This window comes from Rhinolophus sinicus, linkage group LG16, assembly GCF_036562045.2.
Source record: "Rhinolophus sinicus isolate RSC01 linkage group LG16, ASM3656204v1, whole genome shotgun sequence".
NCBI classification, from domain to species: domain Eukaryota; kingdom Metazoa; phylum Chordata; class Mammalia; order Chiroptera; family Rhinolophidae; genus Rhinolophus; species Rhinolophus sinicus.
In genome coordinates, this window is record NC_133765.1 from 25,351,786 (window position 1) to 25,378,054 (window position 26,269).

At 47.2% G+C, this 26,269-nt stretch overlaps 2 protein-coding genes across 17 annotated transcripts in view; both read left to right on the forward strand.

Moving 5' to 3' along the window:
• The first annotated feature begins 882 nt into the window (after positions 1-882).
• UNG (uracil DNA glycosylase) lies at positions 883-11,220 on the forward strand. Its single transcript, XM_019757528.2, has 7 exons — positions 883-1,104; positions 1,715-1,921; positions 2,466-2,561; positions 4,830-4,927; positions 5,384-5,472; positions 6,205-6,383; positions 10,032-11,220. The coding sequence occupies exons 1-7, from the start codon at positions 973-975 to the stop codon at positions 10,170-10,172; spliced, it is 942 nt and encodes a 313-aa protein (XP_019613087.1). The 5' UTR covers positions 883-972; the 3' UTR covers positions 10,173-11,220.
• Positions 11,221-11,427: 207 nt separating this feature from the next.
• The window catches only part of ACACB (acetyl-CoA carboxylase beta), a 107,524-nt gene continuing 92,682 nt past the window's right edge, over positions 11,428-26,269 (forward strand). For 2 of the 16 annotated variants that reach the window (XM_074321656.1, XM_074321664.1), the window contains exons 1-2: positions 15,567-15,702; positions 25,545-26,191. In XM_074321656.1, coding sequence (XP_074177757.1) covers positions 25,554-26,191 — 638 coding nt within the window. In that variant the 5' untranslated portion in view covers positions 15,567-15,702; positions 25,545-25,553. Of the gene's footprint in view, positions 11,460-12,823; positions 12,935-12,983; positions 13,113-13,331; positions 13,351-15,093; positions 15,703-15,766; positions 15,876-21,771; positions 21,905-25,544; positions 26,192-26,269 lie in introns of those variants that run through there. The other 14 variants (XM_074321667.1, XM_074321671.1, XM_074321666.1 and 11 more) reach the window with 12 other exon arrangements.

Here is a 26,269-nt window from a genome sequence, read left to right on the forward strand (position 1 = left end):
TAAGGCCATAGCCCTGGGAAACATCATTAGCACCGAACAGCTGATTTGTTTCAAAAGGCTGAGAATTTGATAAAACTGTACCAGTAGACGTCAGCTATTCTCCTTAGATACACAAGAAAAAGTATAAAAACAGAAGTCTTTGCTTTAGCCGATGGGCATCCCAGCTTCAGGTACCCCTTCCGGCTCGGGGGCTGTGACTCTTTGCTTTAATAAACTATCCGCTTCTGCAATAAAACCACAAACTGCTTCAGTTAACCTCTCTGGGTCCCTGTCCTCATTCTTCTAGAGCATGAGACCACGAAGCCAGAGCACCAGACACACATCAAAAATTCATCAGTTGTTGCCAGGAGACGGAGAGCATCCGCTGAATTCAGGCCTTATTTTGGAAACAGAATCAAGAGGACGTATTGATGGTTTGGATGTGGGGAGGAAAGAAGAGAAAGAGAAGAATTCCAGGTGTATAGGGATTGAGGGGTGCGGTGGTGCCTTTCGGAAGATGCCTACTTTGGAGTTTAATCTTCACGACCTCAGTTACAGTCTCCCTCAAACCTGACAGGTTAGGCACAACGTTGTACAGCTTCTGCTTTACTTTGTCAGTAAAATAGGTTGTGAAAATTGGAGGAGATAATGCAGTACCTAAGCGCTAAACAAATACTATTTCAAGGCTAATTTCACTCCCACAACAATACCGGGCAGGTACTTTTATCTTTTTACAGCTGAGAAGTGGAGGGACTTACCCCCAGGCAGAGGTGTGACGCGTGAATATAATGAATGAAAGAATAAGTAAAATGAATGAACCCAGCCCACAGCAGCCCCTCCCGCACATGCGCACGAGGCCCTTCACCGCCCCCCGCCCAGCCCCCCGGGTCGGAGCATGCGCGGGCGTCTTGGCGCGAATTGGGGGCCGCCAGTGCCTGCGCGAACCTCGCTGGTCCTCAAGCGGCGAGCGTCCGCTACCTCCTCGGATTCGGGATGATCGGCCAGAAGACGCTCTATTCCTTCTTCTCCCCGAGCCCCGCCAGGAAGCGACGTGCCCGCAGCCCTGAGCCGGCCGACCCGGAGACCGGCGTGGCGGCGGTAGCTGAGGAGAGCGGGGATGCGGCGGTGAGGCGTGCCGGGGACCTCTTGTGGGGTCCGGGGTCAGGGGAAAGAAAAGGAAGGCGGTGGGCCTTGGGCGACCGAGGGGTTGCAGAGACACGCCGCTGACCGGGTAAACTGGTGCTGGGTGTTCAAAACAGCCGCCGCGGTGCCCCATCGGCGGCCATGCTGAGGGGCCAGCCAATGGGAACAAGCCTCGGGCCCCACTGCGCCTATCGGAAGCGAGGGGGCCGTTCTCTTCGTTCCTTCACCCAATCAGAGGAAGGAGGGGGTGGGACCCTGGGGGGAGGGTTTTTGCCGCGAAAAGGCCACGTGGGGACGTGAGTGGCGTGTCCCGCGGGGTGGGGCGTCTGGTTGTAGTGCATCCCCTGAAGCCGCTCCTCTGCCCCCCTGAGTTTACTACCAAACTCGAAATTTGGGGCATCGGCCTGTTAGTGCAGAGCCGAGCTAAGGCCTGGGTTCTCAGAGTCCGGTTTTGCACCGACCTCGCGGGTGGGGCTGAAACTCACGAATGGGTGTCCTCTGCAATGGGCCTTTGGGTTGGGGGCGCAAGCTGCGGGCGCCTGGGAGAGGCCCGCTGCAGCTCCTGACCCGCCTGTGCGGGGACCACTTGCAGGCCAACCCCCCCAAGAAGGCCCGGGTCGGGCCGGAGGAGCCCGGCATACCGCCCTCGTCGCCGCTGAGCCCCGAGCAGTTGGTACGCATCCAGAAGAACAAGGCCGCCGCCCTGCTCCGTCTGGCGGCGCGCAATGTGCCGGTGGGGTTCGGTGAGAGTTGGAAGAAGCACCTCAGCGGAGAGTTCGGGAAACCCTATTTTATAAAGGTAAACGTGGAAGCTGCCGGCCGTGTGTCTTGTTAGTGTTGCAGGCCAAGGCCACGTGTATTGGAGATTGCTTTTGTAGTCTGTTTTCCCTCCTTCGATGTCCTTTTCACGCTAAAGGGGGTAAAATAAAACCATAGTGATATGAATCCGCACATTTATATTAGTTAAAGTATTTAAAGACTGTAAGATGATATCCTGGCTTCTTTTAATCCTTTCAGTCTGCTTTCCAGGAAAGGGTGGCATAGTAAAACCACAAACTGGACTGTGTGAAACCTGGCTCCGCCTTTAAAAGAAAGAGGAAGGGGTTGGCATTATAGGAAATCAAAGCATCTAAGCCAATCACCTTTGGCCCAGCCCAAAGGAAGGGGGAGGGAATTGAAAAGATTGAGCGACTGGTGGGGAGCAGGTACTGTTTTTATTTGTTGTTTTTCAAAAGAATTTAGATAAAAAACATGGTAAAGAGTAAGATAATGCTTCGGTTAGCTTTCTTATTGAATTATGCTTCCCAGTGAGAATCTGATTTTAAATCTAGTTTCTCTTTCAGCTAATGGGATTTGTTGCGGAGGAAAGAAGACATTATACTGTTTATCCACCCCCAGAGCAAGTCTTCACATGGACCCAAATGTGCGACATAAGAGACGTAAGTACAAATTGTGGATGAATTTTAGTAAAAGAGGCATGGGAATCAAATAGTATTTCTTACTTAGGGACACTGGAATTAAGCCACTGTCCATAATTCAGTTAATAAGTAAAATACTGAAATTGTGAGACTTGGCAGGCTCTATGTTAGCCTATATTTATTTTTTTAACTTTGACCACGTGGTGTTTATGCAGCACAAAAGGAAAGTATGTACATAGACTATGTGTCTGTATACTCTCATTTCTTGGATTTTATTTAATCCTGAAACCAACCCCATACCAGTGTTAGGTATTGTTTTGGGTAGTGATAAGGAAACTGAGGCACGAAGCAGTTAAGTCTTTTTCACCTGGGTATAATCGACCCCACCTTGAAGAATAGCTCAGTATTCTTTCTGTCTGACCACACTCTTTTACAGTTGATACTTTCACACTTTTAACTTAAGGCCCTAACAGTTTTGCTCTCCTGTTAGTAAATCCCTTTGCTTCGGTTCATTACATACAACGGCTGTTGCCCGGTGGCTCTGGTCATGTCAGTCTCCTGTTCAGAAGCTTGTCTGTGGTTTCCCACTGTCTGAACTACGAAAGCTGAACATGAACATGGCCATGTTATATTGCCAGCCTCCACCTGCCATTGTGCTTAGATTTGGACAGTGTGGCAGCCCTCTCCTCGCTTCTGTCTTTTAAAAACCAACTAGATCCATCTGTGGTACCTCATTGAAGCCTGTTCGCCACAACTTTTGTGATCTGGTTTTCCTCTAAATCCCTCCAATATGGTTAATATCTGTTTACCCTAGAGGTTTTACATTTTGTTCTCCTTTTCCCTCTCTCATTTGCAAGCTGAGAGCAGGAATCCTATGATTTCATAAATGTCTAAATGCAATAAACTATCTTGTTACGGCTGCTACACCTGATACTCAGCAAACTTCAGTTTTCAGTTTAGAGCAAAGACTTTGAATTTAACTCCTTGTTTTTGAAGTTAAAAACTAAGTCCTTTTAAATTCAGTAGTGTTTTGCGCCTTGTTTGAATAATAGTATGCCCTATTTTGAATACCAATGATCAAGATAAATAAGGAAGAATAAGAAAAGAGCAAGAAACTTCTGAGATCAGATGTCCCAGGGCTTCTTTGTAAATGAGCACATGGAGGGGCTGGGAGATTATTTGGTTCCTCCAAGGCCATCCCTTATCCATGACCAGAACTGGAAAGCTTCCCTGCTGGGACAGGTTGTTTCAGAATGGAGACTATGCAGGGGACACGTGAGCACCAACAATAGGAACGGAGAGGTTCACAAAAGCTTTCTGATCATGGGAACAGCTAAAGCTGAACTTTGAAGGATAAGGTATATGTCAGCTATGGAAGATTCTAAGAAGGAGCCCATGGGCGGAAGCATGAGAATGAAGAAGAGGTGGGCGGTCTCCAGAACAAGTACTGACTGTATTTGAACACTGCCCCTGACAGTGACCTAATTACTTTTCACTGCATCTTGCCACCTACTCCCATGGCCCTTTGACCTGACCTCATTCTCTTCTGGTTTCATTCCTTAGAGAATATAGGGGAACAGACACCTTCATATTGCTGCTGGTGGGAATTCTAGTTGCTTCAACTCGTTGGAAAGCAATTTGGCATATGTCTATGAAAATTTAAAATACACTTATCTTTTGACCAGCAACTCCACTATTATAAATATTCCATAAAAAATAAAAGCAATAGCATGTAAGGATATATGAATTAGGACGTTTATTGCGTTATTTTTTGTAATGGAATAAATTGTGAACAAGCTGATGCCCGTCAGTGATGGAGCTCTATTGACCTGAATGATCCAAAATGTGTGATGTGAGAAACACAAAAATGCAAGGTAATGCGTGCAATAAATCCAATTCTAAAGGTAATTAAAAATGGTTGAATCAGGATGGGATGGGGATGACCAGGAGATGACTAACCACTTTGTTTCTGGATGGTTGTACTTGTTTCAAGGGTGTATTTACTTTTGTAATTTGAAAAATGAAGGAGACGGAAGCAAAGTTGACCCCAACTTGTTCCAAATACCTGTGTCAGAAGGGAGGGGGCAGTGTGGCAGGGTGATTAAGTGAACGATAATTTAGTACTGGAAAGAAATGGTGCCAAGTTACCTACTTTCTTCCTTGGGTTTCTGCTTGGGTCAGGAGGGGGGCTGCCCTTCTCATCGTGTCCCTGTGTATAGTCAGCCAGGTGTTCATTTAAACTGCCTACTACACTACAATGTTTCATTTCTTGCCACCTGGTATTCACAGGTAAAGGTTGTCATCCTAGGACAGGATCCGTATCATGGACCCAATCAAGCTCATGGGCTCTGCTTTAGTGTTCAAAGACCTGTTCCACCTCCACCCAGGTACGATTGCTTTATGGATGGGTCAAGTCCAATCACAGTTACTCTCGCTCAGATGTGTACTTTGCAAATTGCAGGTATGCCTGTTTGGGGGTCTGGGTCTTTGTTGGGGAGAGGGTTGGTCCTGTGCACTGTAGGATGTTTAGCAGCACCCCTGGCATCTACCCTCTAGATGCCAGCAGCACTGCCCCCCCCCCCCCCCGAACTAAAGAGTTATAAAATGGCAATGAAAAATGTCTTCGAACATTGCCAGAAGTCCCCTGTGGGACTGTCCAGTCTGTTCTGGACAAAGGAATGCTGGTGTTTCCTCATAGATCATTGAGGTTTGTCGCATCCTTCTCTCCAGGGGCTGCTTCACACGCTATAATTTACATGTATGTTGGGGGTTACTGGACTTTCAGAATGGTGCCTAAGATTCTGTTTTTATATGTTTGTTTGTTTTTTCCGGCTTGCTTTCAGTTTGGAAAACATTTACAAAGAGCTGTCTACAGACATAGATGGTTTTGTTCATCCTGGTCACGGAGATTTATCTGGGTGGGCCAAGCAAGGTAAACCAACCACTGCTAGCTATGTCTTGGGCAGATTTCAACAGTGTTCTTTTCTGTATACTTTCTTATGTTTGTAAAAGATGTCAGAGAAGAACGAGAGAGTTCTAATAAAATAGCTAAATTTACATAAATCAGAAAATGTATCTGTTTTATCCTGCAGCCAATGTTTTCTTTCATGCTTTAATTGTAATTTGAAATAGAAAAGTGTGTTCCTCGTTACTACTATTTTACATTTATCCACTTAACCTAATTTTGACCGGTCAGAAGGTGGCCTCACTTGTCATTTCAACATGTGTTTAATACCTATCTACAGGACTTTTTTCTTCTTTGACAAACTATAACTGGGATAAGGAAAGAGTATTTACTCTTGTGTTTTCTTTCAGTTAGATTTTGTTTTGATGAAACATTTCCTTTTGTTATTTTCTGGGGTTATTTAATATCACTTAGGTTTTTTTTTTAACAATTCTTTCTGATGAGGATAATACAATGCACGTTTACTATTGCAAACTCAGAAGGTGTTGAAAGTGCAGAAGTGAAAGTTGAATGCCCTCTGATCTTGCCCAGAGGTACCCAGCAGTCTGTCGTAATGCTTTCTCTATGACCGAATTTCAGGTGGCTGTTCTGGATTCCATCATGAGAGTGGTTTCATCATGTGTTAAGCCCCTGTGGTTGGGTGTTAGGCAGACTCATTTCAAACTACCTTTAACCTTTTTCTTTGGTGTGTGTTCGTAGGTGTTCTCCTACTCAACGCTGTCCTCACTGTGCGGGCGCATCAGGCCAATTCTCATAAGGAGAAAGGTTGGGAGCAGTTCACGGATGCGGTTGTGTCCTGGCTAAATCAGAACTCGAATGGCCTTGTCTTCTTGCTCTGGGGTTCTTACGCTCAAAAGAAGGGGATTGCCATCGATAGGGTATGTTTTTAACAGTTTAAATCAGGTTAGAGAATTCCAGGAATCCTTCCAGTGTGCTCCTGGAAAATCCAGGTCATAAATAGGAAGCTTGTTTTCCCTTAAGATTGTTAAAATGATGGTTGGGTTTCCCATTGAACGTTGAACAAAATGTAGACAAATTAGAGGAACGATTAGTGGTATTTGAGGAAAGCAACTGGTCAACTTCTGATTTAATACAGTTAGTAATACAGACATAAACCTGTCATAAATACAGAAAGTGACACTGGTCCCCAGGTACCATTCATTTAACAACTGATGCAACAAGTGACGAATGAGGTAAGTTTCTTGCTGCCAAGAAGTCTGAGCATATATAGAAAACATGAAGTACCCCACTTAATCACAAATTTAACTTCCTGTATGAAAATGCTATTGGTGCTTGATAGTCATTAAGCCTGAGCTCTGATTGCCGATACTCTACACCACTAAACAGTTCTTTCATCATGGCCCTCTCTGCAGTTTTCCCCAACTTGTTCCTTCTCCATTCTCCGTTTACCTACTGAAGCGCTTACGGACCTGGTTACTGAGATTGACAACCAGAAGTCCTCCTTGATCTCTCCCTCCTCCCCTTAAATGAAGTCTGTCAGAATCCTGTCAAATGCCTCCTAAAGATGTCCCAGTCCCACTGCTGCTTGCAGTAGACACTGCTGCCACTTGGGTGAGCCACCATCACTTCTTCAGGATAACTGACCAACTGGAGATGATGGCGGTGTGATGGAGAATGCGGGGGGGAGGGGCGAGATGGGGGATGGGAGAGGAGTCAGGAACAAGTCTTAAGCTTGGGCAACTGAGAGACACTGAATTAGGAAGTAAGCATGAGGGACAAATTGTGGACACTTCAATAAGTGAAAGTAAAGGGACCCAACAATAGTTTCTGGGGTTTCAGAGATGTGCAAATATATCGATCCCCTGCCCTGTGTCAGGTAGCAAGTCAAGCACTCTTCATGCAGACTCTCACTACTCTGGGAAAGGCTGTGAGCGTAGGTGTACACTGACCCAATTTTGTATTGGGGCTCAGACAGATGAAGTCACGTGCCCAAAGTTACATGAATGGCGGAGCCAAGATTAGACCTGCTCTGGAGCTTCGGGCCTCCTAAGCAGCCTGCCGTCCTGGGTGGGTGTGGGCCCTGTGAAGTTCTTATGGGAGTGTGTGAGGATTCTAAGCCAGTGATGGAGTGAGTTCACGTTTTTTTTTTACTTTACTCACGTGCCAATTATCTCATCCATTTTCTCTTAAATTGAGTTTCGTTTTGTAATTTAGGTTTTTTGTGTGTTTTTGTTTTTTTTAACTTTTATGTGTTTAAGTGTGTTTATCTAGGACCCATCAGCTCTGAGTCAAGTAGTTTCAATCTAGTTGTGGAGGGCAAGTGGGGATCGAACCGGCAACCTTGTTGTTAAGAGCACGGTGCTCTAACCAACTGAGCTAACCGGCCGCCCCCAAGTAATTTAGTTTTTTAAAGGTAGATTCACATGATTAAAAATAAAAAGGGGTATTAAGATATATGGTGAAAAGTCTCCCGTCCAAGTCCCATCTGTTCAGTTTCCTCCTGGGCTTGAGAAAGCAGTGGTTTTTATTTTAGTTTCTGCTATCTCCTTCCAGTAAAAATATATATATATGTATATATTTTATATGTGTGTATATATATATATATATACACACACACACACACATATATATATATATATATATATAAAATAACAAGCACATAACAGTGTGCAAGTCAGATTAAAAGGTTTGTTTTCATATAAAGTTTCTGTGTGGATGAACAAGATATTTTCAGGTATTTTTTTGAGGAAGGGCATAATAGGAATAAAATCTGGCGTGACTGAATTAACTGCTAATATCTGGTTATCTAGGTAAGAAGTACACATGAGTGATTTCCAGCCTCTGCCTTAGGGAGGTTTTATGGTCTGTATAGCTCTTACTCAGTATATTTGTAATCTTTATTGTTAAGCATGGTTTGGTTTGAAAGGAAACAGTTGTTAAAGTAGCTGGATATTAAAACCAAGTTGCACATCCAACCCAGTGTCTTGCGTGAGCACCAGTTCTAAATATTCAGCTGCCTCCTTACTGGTGACCCAAAGCACATCAAATTCAACATTTTCCAAGAGAAATTGTCGTTTCCTCATCCGTTCCTCATTAAACTTGCTCCTCTGTACTGCCCAAGGATAAAAAGGACCTCAGCTGTCCAACCGGATATCAGGTATCATTCATGACAGCCCTACCTTCTCTTTCCCCCTCCCTCCTTTCCCCCCTCCTCACCTTACATCCAGTCAGTCATTCATAGCTTTGATTCTCTTTGCTGTCTCAGACCGTCCCATCTGACCACCTTCTCCCTGGAAGGCCTTGACTTAGGCTGACAAGGAGGGGGCTTGGGAGTACCTCTGGCCTGCCTCTCAGCCTCATCTCCCCTCTTGTGACTCTTAACTCCAGGCTGACTGAACCACCCAGGTTTCCCTGTGCCCCACTTCTCGGCCTTCCTTTCTCCCCAGTGTGGAAGTCTTTGCCTTCCCCAGAGACTGACTGACTCGTCCTTCAAAGCTCAGCACAGCTCCCATTCTCGGGCCTGTACTGCATGCCAGACAGCAGGCCAATAACCACTCACCCTGTGTTACTTCTCAGAATACTCTGTACCACACTGTCACTTCTTATTTCATAGTAACTAGAAGCGAGGTGCTGTTGATAGCCCCAATTTACAGCTGAAAAATGAAGTGCAGCTTGGGTCAGTGACTTCCCTGTTGCTGCACAACTAAGTGGCAGGGCCAGGACTTGAACCCCGGCCGTCTGGCTCCAGGCTCTTGTGTTAACCATACTGGGCTCTTTGGCATCAGTTATGGCCCCTCCTGGTCCCAGCTACTTGAAAGCAGGGATGTTTTGAAAGCAGTTATTTGTTAGGTGGTTTTCATTTAAATACAGAAAAGAATAAAAAGAAAAGCAAATGTCTATTAAAGTGTTTCATATATATATATATATAGCAAGGTGCAAATAGAAAGTAAATGCCTTCCACTGTTTCTTTTCCCTGACAGAACTGCTCCAGTGTCTCGGTTATTTTTCTAAAAAAATTTTTTAATGCAATTACCACTTTATTTCCCTTGCTCTATTTTAGAGGTTTTCCTGCATCAGCCTATGTAGCTAGATTGGCCTTGTTCTCCTTGTAGTCATGGAGTTCCATGGTAAGAACTTCAGAGGAACAATTTGTAGGCAGTTGTATAACACTGGCTTTATATTAGCTTTTACCTGTATAAGAAGTATCTTTGTGTAGGTCTGTGCATCCTGATTTCCTTTAGCAAGTACATTCTAAGTGCAATTGCTGGGTCATAAGGGGTGAGTGGAATTGCTGGATAAGATATGAGCACTTCCAGTGGCATAGATGGCACCAAGTTGGAGACCAAGACTGGTCCTCTCTCTGCAGCCTCAGAGCCTAGCAAAGGTAGTGGCTCTATAAAGGAATGAATGCACTGATGTTCTATGAATTCTGATGGCAAATAAATACACTTTGGAAAGTGGGAGAATTTAGAGAGGGCAAAGGGAAGGGCACAGCTGCCTTCAGGTGCAAGAGCCGTAAAGTCCCAGATGTGCCACCTTTTGGTCCTTCTCTCGCTCTCTTTCAGAAGCGCCACCACGTGCTGCAGACTGCTCATCCCTCCCCGCTGTCTGTGTACAGAGGGTTCTTCGGTTGCAGACATTTCTCTAAAACCAACGAGCTGCTGCAGAAGTCCGGCAAGGAGCCCATCAACTGGAAGGATCTGTGACCCTAAACTGGGGGAGGCTCTCCAGGCAGTTTTCTAGAAGCTGCTATTGAAGTATTTGTCAGTTACAAGTCTAGTTGAAAAAATCATTTCCCTAGTGATGCTGGAGCACTCTGCACAAGGGAAATAAGTTCTGGTAAAGCAGTCATGAGCCGGGCTGCCCCTGAGTCGCAGCTTTTGTTTATCCAGCCGCACAGGCCCAGTTTGCCCTGCAACCCCATGTCTGTCTTTGCAACATGGCTTGGAAGGGAGGAGGTGGATGGAATATTCAAGACTCCCCCCTTCTGTTCTCTTTTTGATTCAAGGGGGGAGATAAGCACCTTTTTTGGTGACAGCCAGCTGCTACTCGTTTTTTACCCAGTAGGTTAGACTTAGGTTATAAGGTGTTGGGAGTTTTTATTGAGAAAGCCCCCCTTTGCCCAACCTGGTGTTGGGTCTCAGCCAGGTCCACTGACTGCCCTTTTGATCCTTCAGAGCCCTCAGGCCCCGCCTTGAAGGAGATAATGGGGATGGTTTTTGCAAGTTTCCAGATATTAGGGATCCATTTCCTGACAATAGTAGAGGTGACAATTTCCTAAGGAGCAGTCCTTGGTGTGAACTTTCCCAGACTGGCAGAGCCCAAGACAACTGGGCTGGGTCTTGAAGAAAATGCTGTCCTTGGGGTGTTGTAGGAATAAGTGGAGGGACGGAGAAGAGGGGGCTTTTTGTTTTTGTTCTTGTTTTTTTTTTAAGAGGAAATGCTTTTCTACTAGGCTTATCCTGAGTTGGTTTTTTAAGGCAGCGTAGTGCCAAATGCTGTTTTTTATAGACTGAAATCACTTTGGGATATCTTTTTCTGCAACACTGGAGAATTTTGCTCTTAAAAAATACTTAGGAAAAAAAACTTAGGCGGGTGTATATATGTATTTTTTTTTAATCCTTTGTTTAAGAGACAATCTTTATTAGGTCTGCACCTCCATTCTAGATCCTGTTAAGAGATGATATTTTGCTGTTAGCGGGGTTCAAGAGTTAACCCTGCTTGAGTTTTCTAATAAAAGGTTGTTGAAGTTTCTCTGTGCTTAGTGCCCTTTGTGCCGAGTGCCCTTCAGCAGTCCCCTTCCGGGCAGTGGGAGGGGGCCGGGGGATGGTGGTGGGGGGAAACATCCACGAACGCCCTTGAGTTGCCCTTGGGCTCTGGTAGCCATGGCAACTGTTGTGGGCAGGAAGGGCCGCCTCCGTGCTGCCCTCCCTCCTTCCTCCGCCCCCTTCCCTCCGCCCGGATGGAGCCGCCCACCCCTCCGCCAGGCCTCGGTAAGCCCTGGGCCGCTGGGTTCCCGGGAGGGGCGCGAGCAGGACCCTGGCCAGGGTACTCTGAGCTGGGCCCTACCCCAGCCGTAAGCTGCGCCCCGAGCCCAAGCGCAGTGGGGAGGCTGGAAGGGGTCAGGGTTTGCTGAGCTCCTGAAGGGGCCGCTGTGGCTGGAAAACTGCGGGGATCTCGGCATGCCCGTCCGTCATGGCTGCGTGTCCTGCCAAGCCCGGGGACTGTGCGAGGGGACTTTCCCCACCCTCCCTCTGCCAGTGTTTCCAGACTCTTTCCTGGGACTCTGGAGTTGTAGTGTGAAGGCAGGGCACTGGGAAGACGCCCCGGTGGCCCACTGACCTGCCAGCGCTTGGCTGTAATAGCAGGGGTGGCCCATCACGACGAAAGGCTGGACTCGCCTGGTATCAGATGAAGAAGGAAGTAAAAGGGATCGGGAGGGCTTGGTAACACGTGCCTGTGTTTAAGTGGGCCAGAAAGGATGCGTCTGGTAAGGACACCTAGACCAGTACAGACATTTACAAAAGCAGGGCGTTAGAAACTTTCACTTGAGAAGATGGCTTTCCCTCTGGGCCTTAGTTTCTTTACGTTTGAGGAGAAGGGCTTGTGATCCCACATTCTGCTGTCAGCAAGCAGGCTTTCACAGAGGAAGACAGAACAAAGATGCATTCTTCATTTGCCCTCTAGTAACTTGGGGTCCTCTCTTCAGAATTACAAAGGGCTCCCTTATCCAAGGGATAAAAGAGGGGCTAATATTTCTGTATCCGATAGGTTTTGACACTTCCAACCCAATGCAGTGCTGTGAGGAGTGAGGAAGCAGTAAGCTGGGCTACTATAAAGAATTCAAAATGCAAACTCATTATTTTAAAAAAATACATTGAATCTTGAAAGAACGGTGTCACTTTAAACAGAACACAACAGCATCTTAAATGGTCTATGACTTTGACCCCCCCAAAAATACAAATTTAATCGCTAATCTTTTTAGGAACAAGAATCATTTTGATGAACTTTTAGCTATGCAGCTGTAATTTTTTTTTCACGTTTTTGGATTTGCTGCAATAATAGCACTGGGTTTGCCAAAATGAATACAAGGCGGATTGTGGCCTTTTAGATCAGTGTTCAGCATACTTTTCCTGTAAAGTGTCAGATGGTCAATTGTTCAGTCTCTGGGAACCACTGTGCGTCGCAGAGAAAGCAGCCATGGGCAAAATGTAAATGAACAGGTGTAGCCGAGGACCAATAAAACTACGCACACTGACATGGGAAGTGCATATGATTTGCACGTGTCGTAGTCTTTTTATTTTTTCCTCCAAGCATTTAACAAATGTAAAATCCACTCTTAGTTTGAGAGTCATAACAAATCAGGCAGCACGGGCCTAGGTGCTGCCACTCAGACGTCAGCAATGAGCCCCGTGTGTTGTGACCTCCCACTGTCTTCACTGTTCTGCGTGGCTCACTGTGGGAGCATGTAAGTACCTGGCCAAAAGTGATTCCCGTTTCCTCCCTTCTCACGCAAGGAGAAGAGTACCTGCTGAGGGCTTTTGGAAACACAAGGAAGTCAGTACTGCAAAATGTTGTCCTGGGAACCCCAAGTGATAAAATAATCACGTGACAGTCACTGTGTGATCGGAGTCCAGCAGGGTAAGGTAGGGGAACGTGAAAATTTTTTTTCTTTCTTTTTTTTTTTTTTAGACTTTAGCATGTTGTTAGTATTATTCCATTATCAGATAAGATAATGCATTCTCTCCCTTTTAAAATTCACTCTCTGATTCGGTTGGCTCTTGGCATGAAAAGTCTGAGAGTTGGATTGGAGAAGCAAACTTTTTGGTGTGTCTGTGTGTGGCGGTGGCGTTTCATCTTTGTCAGACCTTGGAGATGTACAAGGTAGGGGCTCTGGGCTTCTTCTCTGGAGGGTCCTGGCTGTTGGCTGGTGGTGATTCAAACAGAAAAGACTGGAATGTACGACAATGGAGACAGCCTCTTTGCCTATTTAGAGTCTTCCTGACACTTTTGATCTGGGTCTCACAACCTGAAGGTATCTTATTGATTATCTCTGTTGGAACCTTTTTTACATTTTTAAAGTATGTTTGGAAATGCAGATATTGGTGAGTGGGGCAAACCAGGAAGTCAATATATTGTGTTCTTACAGTTGTGTATTTCTTGCATCCCTCTCAGTGTGGTGACAGAGAGGGGGTCCAGAGGCTTCAGACAGTTAGGACTCCTCAAGCCTCACCATCCAGGGAAACGTTCCAGGCCCATTCACAGGAATTCTGATTTAATTGGCCCTTAGGGGGAGAAGGAGACAGGTATTTTTATAAAATGTCTGGTTTGCGGTAGGAATGGCACCTTCTTTCCAGATGCCCTATTTTCTTAAGTCATGTGGTCACTTTGGTTTTTTTTAGCCAACGAGTTGATATGTATGACTTTCTGAATCTAAGATGTGCTTGAAGAAATATGTTTTTCTACTAATGTTATTGTGTTTGGTGGGAAAAGCTTATGAGTAACTTTGGTTTCAAGCCCTCCACTTGGCTTCTAGAAAATACCTGTGCCTTAGAGAGTGTCAAGGAAGAGCTGAGCCACCAGAAAGAGTCCTTCATCTGAGTGAGGCGGGAGGTGGCAGGTGGAAGGGGGGGTGAGGGGGAGGTGGCGGGGGATGGTTTCTAGTCCTTTTGAAAGTAAGGAGTTACATTAGAAAGATATTATTAAGTGCCTGTTATGTGCAAGCCACTATGCTAGAAGCTCAATGTATGTTGTTTCATTTAACTTTTTCAACCATATGGTGAAGTAGTGAGATGAGGAAACTGGCTCGGCCATTTGCTCAAAGCCACAGGTAACGGAGCTAGGATTCGAACCCACATCAACCCGATCGCAAAGCCCAATAGTCTTGCCACTATTGACAACTCTGCCCAGGTCAGAATTAAATGGCATCATCAGGGAGAAATTTTAAATGGAGTTCAAAAATGTTTCCTTGAGTCCCAGATGGCTCTTTTAGGAAACACGGAAGGTCATGTCTATCGTTTGAGAGGTACCTCTTTGAAAGGATTGCACGAGCTACTCTCGAGTGAAGGAGTCTTGATAAAGAAGCTAACGACAATCGTAGGGGCTGCCAATGAAGAACGCAAGGCCTGTAGGCATTGTGCCCAGCCCTCCACCTGCGTTATTTCATCCTCAACTCCTGTAAAACGGATGTGGCACTGTCCCAGGTGACAGCGGATGACACTGAGGATTCCAGAGGACCCAAGATATGTGCTTCCTACTTGTGAGTCCAGTGGAGAAAATTCCAAGAAGTCCACTATTGGAGGACGTTTCCTTCTTGGAAAACAAGCCCATAAACGAAGTAGCTTCTCCATCAGGATGAAGGCTGCACCTGGCACAGGCCATTTAAACCGTTTTGCCTAAGTTCCGCTCCCTTGGAGGTTTTTCCACTTGCTATTTAGTGAGACACATACTGGTCTACTGGAGCACAATACCCTTTTGTGTGGCCTCTGCTTTCCTGTCGCCAGCTCTGTTTGGACCTGAAGGTGACCTTTGTCCCACATGCCACCAGCCTTCCCCAGGTGGCAGAACATTCTGTAACGGTGGCAGCATGCGCCGGGTTTCTCCTCCCAGCCCTAGCAAGAGCCAGCCAACCCTGAATGGGAATGGAGCTGTTTCGGTTTTGTTTTTGCCCAAGTCCTAAGAAACAGGACACATTTCTTTAAGTGGCGTTTTCATTGAGAGGGTTTTACTAAATCTTTTCCGGGGAGAGAAGCTAGGTGATCTTTTTGATAGTGATCAACGGAACCCATTCACTGGGGGTTTGTTCCAGAAGCCATTTCTCCAAACCACCACCAACCTGTATGCAGCTAATTTGCAGCGTGTCATAGGAGGACCCAGTGGCTTTCTAGTGCCTTCGACAACTTGGACTTAGGATGCGTCGTGGCTTAGATGTCTAAGAATTTTGAAATAAAGCAAGTTACAGGACTGAAAGGTGGAAAACACCATACGAATGCTTTGGTGCTGGATCTTTTCCCCCTTCGCCTGGGTTATTACCACTCTGGTGCATTGAAGGTTAAGTGCGCCCAGGATATTTTTAAACAGCAGGGGCCAGTTAATCTAAAAGTGACATTTACAGTCACGGCAGGGAGCAGCTAGCCGGCTTAGAGTTAGGCCATCGACAAACAAGGAACCTGGAAAATGTAATGCTGAATGCACCGTTGAGAGGCCTTGGGAAAAGAAAAGGTGGAGAGAGACATGGTAAGTGAGCTCACCCCTCCCTGAGGTCATGGACATAAAGCCAGCGTCCAGGTGACCGGAATTCAGTGCATAATACGAGCAGCCTGCTTGCAGGGTTTCTAGGGGAACAGCGATTCCTGTTCTGTTTGCGGGAAGCTGATCTGAACGGCTCAATGGAATACAGATGGAGAAAGGTCTTTCTTTACTTCTATAAATGGTTATGTTTCTGGGTATCCCTGTGTGAACTTTGATCAGTTCCGTACACTGGAATGGTTTGGGTTTTAGCTTTACCTAGTTCTGTGGGAGTTTTCTGCCCCCAAAACTTAAGACAAAGTATTCTGTTTCTCATAGCTGTCCGATCGCTCAAAGTGTTGCTCATTTCTTCAAAAAGCAGACGCTAAGAGTAAAAAACTTATAGTGGTCCTGAGTTGCTAGAAAGACACGATTTCCTTTAATTTTTAAAAAACGTGTTACAGAGTAAAGAAGCAGCACAGAAGAAAATGGGGTGTCTCCTTGCACTATCCTTTTGTGTGTCTCTCCTCCTAGAGGGGGCTGCTGTGCACAGTTTGGTGTCAAACGCCCCAGACCTTGTTTCCCAAAGACCTCTGATTCTTTGCATTCACCTGGTACCTCTCACACTGGTCATTATTACTATTATCTGAACAAAGATGGGCTTCTCCACAGATAGGATCACCCACCGCCCAGATTTGCCCAGGACTGAGGGGAGTTCCCAGGAAGTGGGTCTTTCCATTTAAAAACCGAAAGGTGTAGATGTTGTGTTGTAAACGTTTTCCTTCTAAGAGTGTCTTGGAAGATCTTTATAAGAAGTGATTTCTTTTTTTAAAAATAAATTTTATTGGGGAATATTGGGGGACAGTGTGTTTCTCCAGGGCCCATCAGCTCCAAGTCGTTGTCCTCCAATCTAGTTGTGGAGGGCACAGCTCAGCTCCAAGTCCAGTCACCGGTTTCAATCTTCAGTTGCAGGGGGCACAGCCCACCATCCCATGATTCCGGCAACCTTGTTCAGAGCCCACGCTGTATCTAACCAACTGAGCCATCTGGCTGCCCCTAAGACGTGATTTCTTTACTGACCTCTCCGAGTTTGAAATGGAAAGACCCAGCCAATTCTAAGCCAGGTGATCAGAGGGGCACACATGCCCAATCCCTAACTTTATTTGAGGAATCGGGGAAGGCATTTTATGTTTATGCAAAGCAGGTTTATTTGCTTCTGCTCAGGTGTTGTGTAAACTCCCTCCTACTTTGATCACCTTTAGATCAGAGATAGAAATGAGAGTGTGACATTACCTGAGATACTCAATCATTATGGGGAAATAACATTTTAATCTTTTGAAATGGAGATGTTCTCAAAATCTTATTCCTGTAGAAACTGTGGGATCCCTTATTCTAAAGCTTCCCCCAAATTTTGACTTAGGGATCGTTACTTCAGAGGAGAGTACCTGGGAAGCCTGGAAGCATGGTCAGAAATCTTGCTTGTTATCTGCAAACTTCATGTGCATTTCCCATTCTATTCTAGTAGACCTGTCTGTGTTATAACAGCAAACTCATTCCCATAGAGTATGATGGTTCTCCTGGAAGCTAGGCTGTGTTCCTTTATTCTAGGGATCCAGGACTCCTTGTACTGGACAGTCCAGACGGGCACAGCAGGAAACCTGAGGTCTCAATTATTGAGAAGTTGGCTCGCCAGGTGTTTACACACTGTTTGTAAGACAACCCTAGGGGGCAGGTGTTATTTACTCCATTCCACAGACCAGGAAACCAAAGTTTGGAGAATTTCCATGACGGGGTCTGGTCAGTCATGACAAACAGGAGAGTCTCCACCCAGGTCAGCTTCACGCCAGAAGTGCTGCTCTCAATCTCCCCAGGATTTAGCACACCTTAGCATCCTCACCTGTGCTGGGGCCCCAGAAGACAGCCACGCTCTTCAGTTAGCCCAACTTTTGTGCCACTTCCATTGGACTCACTGAAGCGCTACCTTTTCAAATTAAATCATGGGTGAGAGTGACATTAAAGGGACAACCCTGAATATATTCTCTACTTGGAAGTAAATGGGTCACGGGCTCCAATAGTAACTAGAATAATTTGTTGTTGGAAATGCCCCTCCAACCCCTTCGCAGGCTTTCCCCACTCTGCTCTAAGGAAGGCTGCGAGATGGTAAACCCTCGCGGGCAGGACCATTCCTATGCTGTCTGCTCCGTGTCGCCAGTAGCTGGCACCATGACTGGCAGATGCCCAGGAAATGCCCTCTGACAAATGAGTGAATGGTTGAAGAAGGCAGATTCCTGGCACGGAAGGAACAGAGGGGAGGGAGGATGGGATTCCATCTGCGAAGGTGGCAAGGGCCCCGGACCTCAGGCACGTGGGACAGTCCACTGCGACAGTTTCTGCAGGGATGACTCATGGGAGATGCTGCTGGAACAGATGATCCGGATTAGCCTTTGAGACGGTGGAACAAGTTTTCCACTGGAGGTAGGAGACCCGCTCCTTTTGCACGTCTCCACGGCAGGGGCTGGTCTGGAACCATTCAGACCAGTTTTGCCTGGGCCACCAGATTAACCCCATCAAAAGTTTGGTTTGGCTCACCAAGCGTTAATTGAGCAACTGTAGTGTGCCGGGCACCGTGGAAGTGCACCTTCCTGGGTCAGCACTCCCAGAGGACCCTGGGACTTTTTGGAAATCGGGGCCTTTTCATGACTGAGGAAAAAAACTGAAATTCACAAGATTTTTCTCAAATGTGTTTTCCTCCCTGAAGTTGTTCCCAAATCAGTGGCCCCCAGAGCTGCACACCTCCTGGACTCCAGGATCGAGTGGCTTGGGATTTGACACAAGACCACTTGATGTAGCTATTTTATCCTTATGCTAACACTATTTGCTGGGATTCTCCAGAGACCCAGATGCTCTGACATGTGATAAGTTTGAGAACTGCTGACTCCCCGATCTCATTTGCAGGCTTCTGATTCCACCCCTTTAAGAGGATAGCCAGTTAATTAATTGAATCACCAGCCCACTCACCTCCATCTATTACAAATCTAGGCTTTGGCGTCAGGCAGAGCGGGCTTGAATTCCATGTACTTCCAAGCTGTGTGACTTTGGGCACGTCAGTCCCCCTCTCTGGGCACGGCTTTTCATGCCTGATCTGTGAAATGGGATAATAATAATGATAATAATGTGAAATGGATAAGGATACTACCTCACTTGTAGGGCTGCTGTGAGGAATACATGAGATTCTGGATAACAGAGGCTCGTTATAATGGAAGGTGGTGGTGGTATTATTTATTAGTATAGGGCTCTTTAGTTAGTGTTTGTAGTTAGAAAGTAACAGAGGGCACAGTCTCTTCTTAGAGGTGAGGGTTGCGATTCTCCCAGAGCATTTGTCCTCTGAGGTAAGGAGGCATGACGTCACACGAGCACCCTTGATCACAATCGCAGGGAAAGTCAAGGTGCTAGGATTACACCAGGTTGTGTGCCTTCTTAAGTCTTATAGTTTGTAGGGCAGTACACTGCCCTCCACTGTGACCTGAAGGTTGTCACATACCTTCTTCAGACACAAAAGTGTTAAACAAATGAGTAGCCTTCACAATAGAAGCAATTTGCTAACCGCTACTCCTGGCTTAGCACCTTTGGCAGAGTGCTCTACTTTAGTCACTAGAGTTATTAACTCACCATCTAGCGTGGTGCCAAGAACTAATTCTGCCTGAGCTGTCCTGCCCCCTAGCAACCTGGTGAACTTCTATTCAGCCTTCAAAGCCCCAGAGCAGCTATCTCCTTCTCCTAGCTCTCCCTCCTGCCCATCTCCATCTGTGGATGGAGTTCTCTCAAACCGCCTTCCAGATGTGGCTTTTCCTGATTCTGGGATTCTAGAAGCTAGATCTTGATTTGAAAGGCTTTTGCTTTATTTGGGCAGAACTCTTCCTGTGTCTCCCAAAACCTTGCCCAGGAGAAGAATTCTCCAAGTCCAGAGAAGTAGTTTTGTTATTTATTTCTTGGTTGCATTTGTGTTCCTTAGGAGTGGACACAGATTTAAGAACAAGCTTACAGCTCTAAGAAACCAAACACTGACAGTCATTTCTCAGGTCCACTGACTTGAGCCCTTTCTCAGGGCTTATGGAGAGAAATTCTGTGTATAGAGCAAGAAAGTGTGAGGGTGAGGAGCGGTGGGTTTTTAAGTGAGGCCACCTGTGTCCTAAACGTGCGAACTTGGGGAGTAACTGGTCCTGTCCCCACCTATAAAAGGGGACTGAGTAGTGGTACCTATTGCCGAGGGTTGCAGGGACAATTTGAGATGACGCATGTAAAGCTTGTAACGCGGTGGCTCTGACAGACTGTGCTCAATAGACACTAATAACAAAACACTCCTTGTGATTTACTAGGAATCACTTCCTGTTCCTGCCGCGCTCCTGACGTCTCCTTTCTTCTTTAACCCCTGTGTTGGCATTCCAAAACATCTCTGGGAATAACGTAAAAACTGACACTCCCCCACCCCACTCCACCTCCTGCCCCAAATGCACACAGAGTCCTTGGGAATATCCCCATTGGATCAGGGAACGGTGACAAGTTAGTTCAGCCTGGTTCATGCTGACACCCCAGAAGATTTCTGCCCTTTAAGAAAAGTGTCTGCCCTGCAGTGTTACTCCAAGCAGCTCATGGCTGGAGCTCTGCGAAGCCGAAATGAGTCCTAGGACAGGTCCTGTCCCCTCTAGGCTGGGTGATCCTTAGGGAGCGGCCCTCATGCGTGACCAGGGGTTCACTGGTGCCCGTTAAGCAACTGTAAGTGCATCTGTAGAGCAGGACTCTCACAGCAGAATCACACTCCCCGTGGCCTGCTGCCTTCTTTCCATTTGGGTGCACCAAGAAAGGGAAGATTGTGTTCAGGGACTAAACGGATCTTGCTTGATTCTCCCAAACATCCTATGGGGTGGATGAGGATGCGTATTTTCCAGACGGGGAAACAGGTTCAGAGAGGGGGCGTGATGACCGAGATCACACTCTGTGGGTGGCAGAGGGTCGCGGTGGGTGACATCCTGCCCTGGCTCTCAGCGCAGTCTCTCAGATGAGCTGCGTCCATCACCCCGTGTGAATGATCCCGTGGGATTTCGCCGTGTAGGTGTGTCCTTACCCTACTTTGCATACGAGCCCCTTGGGGCTCAGAGAGGGTATTGAACTTGCCCAAGGCTCACCCTGCTTGGAGGTGGCAGAGCTGAGATGTAAGCGCAGGTCAGTTTCTAGGGCACCCAGTGAGGTGCCCGAGGACAGAATGATGCCTCGATCTAGAAGGAGCACTGCCTGAAGCTGGGACCTTGGTGCTGGATGTGACTGTGTCACTAATTTCATGTGTGACCTCTGGCCTCTGTTCATCTGTAGAACAAGGACACCGGATTTGCCAAGTGTCCCCCCCCACCCCTTAGGCTGCAGGTTGGAGCAGGCAGCTTTTTGGGAAACACTGTGACCTGTGACACCCCCGACCCTTGGGCTGGAATACAGGTTAAGGTATCCACCTCAAAGTCAGCTTTGAACACTGGCTGCCTCACATGGTGCTGTTATCACCTTCATTATTTGAACTCGCAGAAGGTTATTGCCCCATTGCCTGCCAGCAGAGGGGTCCTTGACCATCCACTCTTCGTCCAGGCTTTTGCTTCCCTTCCCGTCATGCCCAAGTTGGCCAAACCCAGGCTGTGCTGCGACTCACCTTCCCTTCCAGGCAGGTGTCTGACAGATGACCACGAAGGTCTGCCCTCAATCCAGTTTTCCTATGTATACGGGGCTCTGGTGATTATGGGAGTGTTTTAAACATGCTCTAGAGATAGCGTTGGGCAAGGGGGTGATTGCATGAGTAGAGAAGTAGGCCTAAGGACAGGAGTGTAGCAAGCCAGAGGGAGGTGACCCTGTGGGCCAGCGAGCCCTTGAGAGCGTAGAAAGCCTCTTAAATACCTGAGCCTAAGGCCAGGCGAGGGCCCGGCAAGGAGCGTGAACGGCTTCTATTTGCAGGTGACAAATAAGGGCATGTACTGCATGGCTGACTTGGTAGGAAACTTAACCGTGTTGGAATACTGGCCGTCCAAACTCCTCCCCCATGGCCTGATGCATACACCACCAGCCTCCTGCTGAAAGGTGACACTTCACGGGCCCGGCCGGTTCCCTTAGTCACTCTGTGGGAGTCAGTCAGACCCACATGAGAATGGAGCTGGTGGCTGTGTCTGCAGTGACGGTAAGTGGCAACAAGCTCTGGGGAGTTCATGTTGGTGGGAGGAAAAGTCCGAGTGTGGAACGGGATTGCTGGGTGAACTGCTGACATTCTGCCTCTTGTTCCCTCAAAGACCTTGCCAGATATGGATGTGGGTCAGAGGAGCTGGAAAAACAAACTCATGACCCCCTCGTTCTCAAGCCCTCATTTGGCTGCTGGCCGGCACTTGTTAGAGCCAAGTGGTGTCCTGCATTTGTTATGGCCGGGGCCATGATTGGTGTGGCACCCCGCAGCTGTTGCTTGCATTCGCTTTGCAAGAAATAAAAATAGCGTTGGCCAGTGCCTGGTTTTCGGGTCAGCTGGGTTATTTCAGTGAAGGGCCACAGCTTGGTCCTCAAGGCTCACTGGAAGGACTTATCTGGCCTTTCCTGCCCGTGGAATCAACTGCATGTAATGTCGTCCTAGACTCCTCTGCACGTCTGGAATTGTGGGTTTACGTGTCGCTGCACTATGCCATCTTCCATGTACACAGCCAGGTATCTGGTTTTAGGATCGTATCCACGTGCTCATAGTAACACCCTCCATTTTATGGCATTAATTTATAGCCAGTTTCAGTGGTAGGGAGGTGGGAAAAGTAGGGGTGTTGGCCCTGGATTTGAGTGAAGTCAAGGTACCAAGCTTCCCTGAGCCACAATTTACCAAACTGTGAAATGGGACTAAAGTAATGACCATAGCAGTAATATCATCAAACTGTTGGAAGCTTGGAGACATTCTCTAATCTTGATGGTTTATGTATGTATAAATGCTATCTATGTTTATGTCATTTGAAGAGCAACTGTGAGGCAGGAAAATGGGGCAAGAATTTGTGTCCCCATTTCATAGATGAGGAAACTCAGGCTCAAAGTGTTTCTTTGGGAACTTTCTGAAACAGTTCCCCCATTTATCTCGATGTACTTGCTTGGGAAAAGTTCCCGTGTAGTGACTTTGGGGTCCCGTATCATTTCTCCGCAAAGAAAAGGGAAAGACCGTGAGGTTTTTGGTGCGGATAACTCTTGCAAGGTAGGTTTGGGGTGTTAGATCCACTGGCCCCTATCAGAATGACAGCAGATCTTCAAGGAGTTGCAGAGTGAGGGGGCGGGGGGCAAACTGGGGAGAACTGCTGGTCATGCCATTCATTAGAGCTTCCAGTGTAGAGCTTGGCAGCTTCACCCACTATCGCTCCATCGCCTACCACGTGTGGGTCTCTCCATCTTGCCCATCAGCTCAGCCCGTCTCCATATACCACCGATCCATCCTTCCATCCACAGCCCCAGTCAGCCATGCTTTCCCTCAGCCCGCCAGGATTTCCTGAGCAAGTTCCCAAAGCGCTTGCCTAATGTGAAACTTGAACAGTTTGACTGGTTTTCCAGTGGCAATCAACGTCAAGAACACATGCTCAGGGTTCCTAAGTCCCAAACGACTGTAGCATCTTTTTGCCTTGATGCTGCTCTTTGGTTTTTTTCAGCAATAACGCAAGTGTTTTTCTCTCTGGGGCACGGGGATGCCTTTTATTTCAATCTTGTACACTCACTATTTCTTGCATCTCACAGTGGCAAAGGTGCACATTTAAAAAGCGCCTGACATTGGTCATATTAGCGTAAGGTGTCCCGGTTGGCACTCAACTTCAAAACTGCCATGGACACACCCAGCTTGTTCCCCTGGCATTCCTGATACGGTTTCAGAAAGGAGGCCCTGAAATCAAAGTTCAAGCTGGCCTTAAGCCGTCAGTTGGTGCTCGATGTGTGTGCATGGATTTATCATTCAGTTGATACAATTTTTGAGCCCCTACCACGTACCAAGCACCAAGCTGGGCACAGGGATCCAGAAATGAATGCCAATTGGTTCATGTCCCCAAGGGCCTTCCGAGTCAGCCAGGGGAGACCAGAGAACAGGCTGTTTCCACACTTTGTCGTCAGTGTTACCACGATGGAGATCTGTACCCGCTGGTTAACTCAGGCCCGGCGGGCTAGGCAGAGCGCGCTGTGGGAGCAGGATGTGGAATTGTGAAAGTGCTTGGCCCGTGTGGCCAGCAGAGGGCGCTACAGGGGAGTGGCCCTTCTATCCTGTCTTGCCCTCCTGCCTGGAGAGGATGTAGGACTAACGTGTTGGAGCCTCTGGGAAAGCCAGGATAGCCTTTGCAACATTTTTGACAATGTCATCTGCCAATTACTAATTTCAAAATTTGTCCTGAGGGCATGGGTAAGCCAGCAATTTCGGGACTCTGACCTTTCTTGCTGATGCTTTTAAAGCTTTTCTTGAGGACTTACTATGTGCAAGAAAGAGGTGAGTAAGAAATAGACCCTGTCCCGGCAGCTCCCCGCCTCACCATCTAGAAGCACGAGGGAGGGAGGGAGGGAGTAGGCGTAGGAGTGAAGACGAGTGATTCTTACCCGAGGGCAGTTTTGTTCTCTGGGGACATTTAGCAATGTTTGGAGACAATTGTGGTTGTCACAACTGAGGGTCGTGTGCTACTAGCATCTGGTGGGTATTGGCCAGGGATGCTGCTTAGCCGCGATACACAGGACAGCCCCCACCACAAAGAATCTCCAGCCCCACATGGCAATGGTTGAGAAACCTTGGGGATAAGAGCAAGGCTTGGGCTTCCGAAAGTTTTGGTGTACGCATGTTCATGTATTTGTCCCTGTTTTCAGTTTTGTTTGTTTTAAAACTTTTATTTAAGTGTGTTTTTTTCCAGGACCCATCAGCTCCAAGTCAAATCGTTTCAATCTAGTTGTTTCAATTTAGCTGTGGAGGGCGCAGCTCACACTGGCTTATGCAGTGATTGAACTGGCCACCCTGGCATTATGAGTTCGCGCTCTAACCAACTGAGCTAACCGGACGCCCCCCAAAGAGTCTTTTTTCAGAACAGCTTTATTGAGACACTCATATACCATACAACTCTCTCATGTGAAATGTACATTTCAATGGTGTTTAGTATGTTCACAGAGTTGTGCAACCATCTCCACAATCAATTTTAGAACATTTTCAGCACTTCAAACAGATATGTTGAACCCTTTAGCTGTTACCCCTGTCCCACTAGCCCTAGGCAAACACCCAATCTTCTAGCTCTATGAATTTGCCTGTTCTGGCTATATCATGTGCAGGGACTCATACAATACGCTGTCTTTTGTGAATGGCTTCTGTCACTCAGTGTAGTGTTTTCAAGATTCAGGCACGTTGTGGCATGTGTCAGTGTTGCCTTCTTTTTGATGGCTGAGTAACAGTCCATTGTATGTACTGTATTATGTTTATCCATGTATCACTTAATGGACGTTTGGATTGTTTCCACTTATTGGATATGATGATGCTGTGGCAGAGTCTTTTAACAGACATGATCACATTTAGTTCTTTCTCACATGTATGTTTATGATGTACAGTGAGCATGTGCTAGTAAACCCAAATCAGAGGTTAGAAGCTGAGATTCGGGGGGTTAAGGAATGTGCTCAAGGCCACAGCACGGTGCGAGCAGAGCCGGGAGGAGAAACCCTGCCCCACTCTCTGTCCAGTGCTTCTCCCCTTCAGCTCTCTCAGCTGAATGCACGGAACTCCAGTTGCCCCTCTATAGCTCCTCTAAGAGAGAAATAATTATGTAGACCCTACAACATCTCTCCTTTTCTCCCTACAGGTTTTATGAATGACCCTGCTTCTTTTTCTATCTTGTCTGATTTTCTCCTGCCTGACCTTTTCCTGGTTAAAAATCTGGGGGAAAATGACGGACTCCAAGCCAGTCGCCAAGAATAACCCAGAGGCCAGCTTCATCCCCAGCAAGGAGCCCTTTCCAGCTTCCGACAGCTCAGGAGAGCCACCACAGAAGAATGGCGACAACAGTTCTCTGCCAAAGACTCCTAACCAAGCTGAGCTGGCCTCCCACAAAGACCCCAAAGATGCCTGTTGGCAAAGAACCTCCCGGCCACCCCCACATCGGAATCCCCTAAAAAAACCCCTTTCCTCGGGTGATACCTCCCCAGCCAATGGGACAGGGACCCAAGGCCTGGAAGCCCCAGACACCAATGGGCAGTCCTCGCCGGCCAGGCTCCAGGGCCAGCGAGCCAGACCCCTCTCCAAAGAAGATGAGAAGCAGGCACACATCAGGAAGCAGCTGATGACCAAATTCATCTTGGGCTCCTTTGATGACAATTCCTCTGATGAGGACCCTGGCACTGTCTTGTTCCGGGAATCTTCCCGCAAGGGCAGCCGGGCCAGCCTGGGGGCTCTGTCCCTGGAGGCTGCTCTGACTACAGGGGACTCCGAGACCCCCGTTTCTACTATAAGGTAACGTGCCCTTTGTCCTCATAACCAGGAGGGAGGCACAGCATGAGGGTGGGGTCTCATGCTTTCCTGCTCAGGCCA